General features: G+C 39.4%; 1 protein-coding gene across 2 annotated transcripts; it reads right to left on the reverse strand.

Moving 5' to 3' along the window:
• Nucleotides 1–2,811: 2,811 nt before the first annotated feature.
• Nucleotides 2,812–6,693, reverse strand: LOC119267073 (protein FAR1-RELATED SEQUENCE 5-like). Of its 2 annotated transcripts, XM_037548389.1 has the most exons (7): nucleotides 6,384–6,693; nucleotides 6,066–6,290; nucleotides 5,601–5,865; nucleotides 4,824–5,513; nucleotides 4,278–4,728; nucleotides 3,889–4,176; nucleotides 2,812–3,796 (listed from the first exon to the last, which is right to left on the reverse strand). In XM_037548389.1, the coding sequence occupies exons 5-7, from the start codon at nucleotides 4,470–4,472 to the stop codon at nucleotides 3,020–3,022; spliced, it is 1,260 nt and encodes a 419-aa protein (XP_037404286.1). In that variant the 5' UTR covers nucleotides 4,473–4,728; nucleotides 4,824–5,513; nucleotides 5,601–5,865; nucleotides 6,066–6,290; nucleotides 6,384–6,693; the 3' UTR covers nucleotides 2,812–3,019. The 2 variants fall into 2 exon arrangements, with proteins under 2 accessions (XP_037404286.1, XP_037404281.1); XM_037548384.1 differs by having other exon boundaries at nucleotides 4,278–5,513.
• Nucleotides 6,694–7,058: the final 365 nt, after the last annotated feature.

The following is a 7,058-nucleotide window of genomic DNA, read 5'->3' on the forward strand; positions in this document are numbered from 1 at the left end:
ATTTCAGCAACTATATACTCCCCCCAGTTCATTTTGTGAAGAATAGACGGATCTTTCACCATTTCGTATGCATCTAAAGGTATCGATGTCCGACTCTCTCTTGGACAGAAAAAACTGCCGTACAAAGCATTACAAAGGCCACCTTTGTCATAACCTCTTCTTGAATAGTCATTGGATTGCTGCAAACTCTACGCAGGACCTCGATCACCTCTGGAACTGTTATCTCTTTCGTATTTTGCAAACCATCTTTAACCAGACATAACATAACCCTTGCGTTCCTTACGTCTTCAATGCTTGGGATCCCATCATCTCTTTTAATAGATACAGATCCACCATATCTAATGCCTAGCACTCTAGATACCTGGATCTCGTTTATCCCTACAACCTCTTTGACTCCGACTCTGAGGCAACGTTCATTACTATCTACCCGTTGATAGAGCAACTGTGTGAAATCTCGGTTGAATGTCTGCATATCAGGCATGGTAAGAATCCCACCTAGACCAATTGATCTGATAAGAGATTTTTTGTTCTCACACCAACAAGCTATACCAAGCTTGATGTCCTTTGGCGCAAAACTACTGAGAACTAAACTACGCCCACCAGCACCCATCAAGGAGACGTCTCCCAGTCCCCAGCCACCGCCCGATTCTAGTGCAAAAGTATACGAATTTGACATGTTTCTGGTTTTACAAAACAAATGCAAAAAATCAATATATGCGTAAGAAACCATATAGAACAATATATGCTGACACATTCGTATGTAAAAATTATAGATCTTAGATACAAACTCTTACCTTATTGCAAATCCGTTTTCTCGCTCGCAAACGACCAGATCTACTCAAGCTCGTGAGAACAAACGTCTGTCGAGCAAAGAACGAGCACCGCGCAAACGTATACGCTCTCCATACGATCCTATACTTATAGCCCTGACCGCGAAACATTTTTTCTACACACGTTATTCAGCGGGTAAACAATGCATTTTGCATACTGTTCACGCCATGCATTACGCAGTCCATTAAAAGCTGAATTAAGTGCGGGATAACTTTACAGGCACGCATTTAAGTTTTAACTTTATATTTGATAGCTTCATGTTCGGAAATTAGCTGTCGACCCAATTTAATATGACATAACATTTAATATGTGTCACTGTTTATGCGTACGACATAAGACTTTTGGCACTACGAAACCGGCTTCTGTGCACACGTTTGATTTTAAATGCAAAGAATTTATAGCTCTGCGGCCGTCTTCATTAAGGGAAGACCCTGGATCCTCTCTTTGTAATGTTTAAAGTAAATATGACCAGCGCCGATACAATGTAAAAATTAAACGGATATATATTTAGTTTGAATCATTGAGTAATACATATTTTTAAAGTTAAATAAAATGCATTATACAAGCACACACATATTTAAAGACACACATTAATCTGAAATAGAAATTAATTCTTAGGTGAGACATGTGATATAACTAAATTCAAATGAAAATAGCATATTTTTATTCTCATATATAGATAGCCAACACAACCGTCAAGTGCTTATTAATATATTTTCCCTAAATGGCAGTGAGCACTGCCTGGCTTAGTTTTACGCCTTTTGCACGCAAAGCTGTCAACCTCTTCTCCATAATCATCGTTGTCATCCTCCTTTGTTTTGAATTTTGAAGAAATGCGGGAGCAACAGTCACCAACGTCTTCCACGTACCATATTTCGTCGAACAAGGTAGACACATATGGATCGGTCTCTCCGTATCCTTCTTCGATCTCGAAACATACATGTTCCTAAAATAAAAAAAATATCAAAGATTTTGTATAATAGTTAATTACAAAAATAAACCATAAAATAATATAATTTAGTTTACAAAATTTAGAAAAAAATACATGTGCTAGTAGCAGCTTATCTTCCTTCACGACCTGATTAGTTGTTTTTTTAATGTAACAACCCACGGATGCCTGAGTTAGTGAAGGTTTAATTGTTTTTAGATTGATCATAATAAACAAACTTTAAATAGTTTTAACATATTATTTACTGTTTACCTCTCCAGAATAGTTCTCATCAAGTATATCTCCAACCTCCATCACAGCTATGGCTGTTGACATAGGAGGCCTGAGCACTATTCGCTGCATTAGAAAACATAAATTTGAAATACAATATACATAAAAATAGCAACAACTCGTGTGGAACTAGTTCGTGTGGAGTAAAATAGCAACAATTTGAATATGCAATAAAAATATCTTCACTAACCTCCGCATGGATCTGGCCACCAGACCTCAGCCTCTTAGCCATTCTTGAAATTCAAAAATATCTTATGGATATAAAAGCTTTGATGAAGCTGCAGGTCTAACTCACATTTGCAAGTATAGGCTATGTGCCTGGAGAACAGCCGTTGCTTCTATATATAGAACAAAGACGATCGCACGTGCTCGGTCCTGCTGTGGTTTTTTGAAATTTGAATCCGGCACTGATTGTATTAATTGCAGGCCCTTCGCCCCACTCCTTCAAGTTGGCCTCGGCCCATCAGTTATGTCCATTTCATCCTACATGACAAAAGAATGAACATGTAGGGGCAAACGACCCATTATAACCTTTATTCCTTGTTTCTATTTTTTATGTTGTGCAACATGGCGGCGGTACGTGAAGTTTTTTTAATGTAAAATAAATAAATATATAAATATGTTTCATAGTTGTATATACATAATTAATTGCGGAAATTGAAGACATTTTGCAATATAACATAATTATTACACAAGGTGGATAATAATATCTCCCTAGCGTTGAGGAACTCATTAATAAAATAAGTTACTATTCGATCATATAAATATAAATTTATACTAAAAGCAAGAAATGAATATAAGAAACACGGTGCATCTAAGAACCAGTACAATAAAAGAAACTAATCATTATGCTGTTTTCCATTTTGCACTCAAACAACATGAATTATTCAAAAGAGACTGTTTCATCGCAGATACATGTTGCAAATGCCAATGTACTTTTTTCATTATTCTGGTTCAACACTTCATGATTCATTCCATAACAATCTTGTAGTTGAACACTGCCTTCTTGCCGCAATTTTTCCGTAGATGCCCTGCTACACCACAATTTGTGCAAGTAGATTGTTTTCGCGGTTTAACCGATGCATCACCTCTCATTGGACATGTTGTGCATTTGTGTCCTTCGCCCCTGCAAATCCTGCAGAATCTCGATCTCTTAACATTCTTCTCATAAGGCGCCTTCTCTCTTGCTGTCGTAGGTCTGCCTTTCAACCTCTTTGGAGGTGGTGCGGATAACTCATGGTGACTTCTATCAGGTGAGAATACATCGTTCATTGACTCTGAACTTTCACCTTCGTTAGCATCACCTCCATTCATGCAGGAACTTTCAGACCTTGTGCATTTTGCCATATGAATGTGACGGAGTTCTGAAAATTCTTGTGCATCAGCTGGCATGTTCATGCTCATATCTCCCCTGATTTTGCTTGTTGCATTTGACCTAGCAACGCTTGAAGCTTTGTCCAACACACTCATGCCATCTCCCCTATTGCAAATAGGGGCCACATTCAATAATCCTTCCTTTATGTAATTAATAGTGAACTCGTAACTCTTAACATTTGTGTCGCCAAGTCTAACCAGCTCAAGTGTGGCATTGTACAAAGCAGAGTGTCTGTATGTTGGAGATTCAATAGGACCCATGTCTTTCTGGTAATGTTTAAGATGGTCAGGTAGGATGTCACGTGCATCTATTGTCCATCGTTTCATGACATGGTGTGCCGGGATCATTTTAACGTCCAATACCATCATCACCTGACAATACAAAAGAATATCATGTCAATCTACCTTAGCAATCATAGGCCATTATTAGATTTTCAGTATTTCATAGTTTGCACCGAAGATACCTTGATTATGTGGCAACATACCATACCCATGTGGTCGAATAGTCCGCATTGGCATATGTACTTTTCCCCATCATCAGTTATTTCTATTTCAAAATCAGTCTTACAGTACTTGCTTCTTTTCTCTGCATTCACATGAGTTGCTCTGTACAATTTCTTCGGTGTTATCTCCGATACAGTGTATGAGCCAGCTGCATACATATAAGAACAGAACATTTCAAACATTGTCCTCGTGTATATTTTGCTTGCGTGCTTCTCCAGTGGAATGTTTGCCTTCAGTACAACACCTCCCTGTAAAATTTAGATTTATTGTTATTATAAAATAAGCGTTTCTAAGATAAATTTCATTTTCAAAAGCATATTACTACAGAGATGAGTACTGAAACTTTTACCAGTCTAGTACGTTTTTCTTGGAAACCTTCTTCCTGGTCTCTGTCGATTTGAAGCTTGCTATATTGTTTCACAAAAAGATTCATAGGGCAGCCTGGAGGTACGTAGTTCTTGAGCATGTGATTCGCACTTTCGCTACGCTGTGTGCTAGTCATCCTGGCACAAAACTTCCGTGCAAAATAAGGTTTCGCCCACATATGTCGCTTTTCATAAGTCTGTATGAGGAAGTATTCTTCTGCAGTGAATATTTGTCAATCAACTCTTTTTATTGTTTTTCAAACTCTTCTTCAGTCAACATTTCCTGTATTAATTTGTGGAACTCAACCCTGAATTCACTCCGTTTGTTGTACAAAGTCCCGAGCGATTCTTTTGCTTTCTTTAAAACGTGCCACTTACACCAACGATGTGTTGCATCTGGGTAAACTTGCTCGATAGCTAGCTCCATGGCTCTTGCTTGGTCCGTGAATATTACATTAATATTGGTCAATATCAGATCCAACCAGTTTTCTTTACAAAAAAAAATATTACCAAATTGACAACTTACTTACCAGTTAGAATGGTAATTGGTTTCTTCCCTCCCATCAACTTGACAAACTCTGAAAAACCCAGTTAAAGCTCTCTACTTTCTCATCACGCATAAGTACACCAGCGTATATAACACTCTGGAAATGGTTGTTAACCCCAACAAATAGTCCGAATGGCATGTTGTATAGATTTGTCCTGTAGGTAGTATCAAATGTAACAACATCACCAAAGTAGTGGTACTGTAATTTGCTCTTCCCAGTTGTCCATATCAATGTTCTAACTGTACTCTCATTGTCTACACGAACTGTATAAGTGAACTCAGGGTCACTCTGCTTCAGCTCAGCAAAATAATCCATTGTCTTCTTAACATCTCCATCTGCTTGGTCTCTGCTTAGTTTCGCGCACAAGGTCCTCATGCATCTTTTGGTGAAAGGAACATTCTCTATGCGACCAAAAAATGTCCCTATTATGCTGTAAACATTGCTGAGGTTGACATTATTCTGACGCAGTTGAGATACCAGCTCTCTTGTGTATTTGTCTATGTGTCGGTGGGAAGGGAAGTGGAGTTTCTTGGCGCATGTGTGTAACATCTCATGGTTGTGAGAGACTTTGTACTCACATATGTACCAGCCATCATCTTCAGTTCTCAGCAATCTAATCATCGTTGGACACTCTGTTCTGGAAGAGGTAGAGTTCACCTTCTTTGGTTTCCCCTAATGAGAAAGTAAACTAAATTGAATAACCATCCAATATTCTGAAAAGGTGTAAATGAACAGGGATTATAGAGTTTGTTTGCTTACCCCGCAGTTGCACAGCAGCTCTTGCATGCTTTTAGCACCTTTGACATTTGTACGACTCTTCCCGTACCTGATTCCGAAACCGCATTCCCATGAATACAAATTGTAGTAGTCGTAGGCCTCTCCTAGCGAATCAAATGTCAACCCCATAGAAGGCACTACGACTTCATCTCATTTCCTCTCAGCGAATCCTCTAAATGCTAATTCCAGTGCACTAATCCTTTCTGCACTAGCGGCTCATTCATCAGGCATTGCGCCGTGTCTGTGACTGTAGTTGAAGAAAAAGACCAGTGTCAATCCCATACAAATACGATTAACGTTACATACAAATTAGGAGAACACATTAAATTTCTATGTTGATGGTATGTCCATAGAATCAACAATTTTTTCCAGAATACGAACCTTCTGTGCGTGTGCATCAAGCTCATAAATCGAGTTCATGAAGGAAATTGTACAGATATAACATACCGTCGAACCCAGCCGCTCTTTTCCCTTTCAACATCAATCACATTTGGAGTCCTTGATTTCGATCCAGGATCTCCGTCTACTACTGTTGAGACGTGCTGCTCTGTGCTGCCATTAGAAGCATCTAGCTCATCTGCTTCAGCTACCGTCGATAGTGCCCGCGCCTCTTTGACGGACATCTGAGCTATCCCCGCGGCGCACTGGTCGGCTCTTTTTTCTTCTGTCGATCTTAAAGGGGAGAGTAGCAAAAGAAAAATAAACACATACTCATTTAATACAGCAGTTCTGCTTACCAATCTGTTCTAAAACTAAAGAACTTACATGGATTCGATGGCGGTGGGTTCCTGGTCAAGCGGATCTGCCGGACTGCTCATCTTCTCGCACCGAAGAACTCAAGAAAAAGATTACTGCTAAACAGCACACGAACAGAAGCTATACCAAACTGAAATCAACTACTTCTGTGGCGAAATTTTATGACTGGAAATCACCACAAAGAGCCGAGAGGAGAGCTGGTTTTCAGATTTGGCTACAGAGTCCTTGTGAGGAAGCAGAAAACTCCACAGGTAGGCGATGGTTGAGTACATTAATTAGGTAGGGACAACTTTCTGTACGATGGTGGCCAAGACAGGAAACAATAAATGAGCAAGAACAGGTATAGACTGTTCCTTCCTACAACGCGTGCGCCGTATTAACATGCTATAATCATTTAAAGACAAAAGGCACAGATCCCAAGGTTGCATGCGTGCGGCAGCGATTCCGTAGGTGGTCGTCGCCGAGTGCTCCTAATCCACCTCCGTCATTGTTGCTACAATTGTAGATGTCTTTACTTGTTATCCTAATGCTTAGTATAGGATGCTAGTACTTCATCTGTGGCCCTACATTCTTGTCCGTCTGCCATGCTATACTACTGGGACGTGATCACTTCAGGAGGTGATCACGGATATATACTATATACTACTATACTGCTACATCACTTGTGATACTGTTCGGGTGTGG

This window comes from Triticum dicoccoides, chromosome 1A (assembly GCF_002162155.2).
Source record: "Triticum dicoccoides isolate Atlit2015 ecotype Zavitan chromosome 1A, WEW_v2.0, whole genome shotgun sequence".
Taxonomy (NCBI): Eukaryota; Viridiplantae; Streptophyta; class Magnoliopsida; order Poales; family Poaceae; genus Triticum; species Triticum dicoccoides.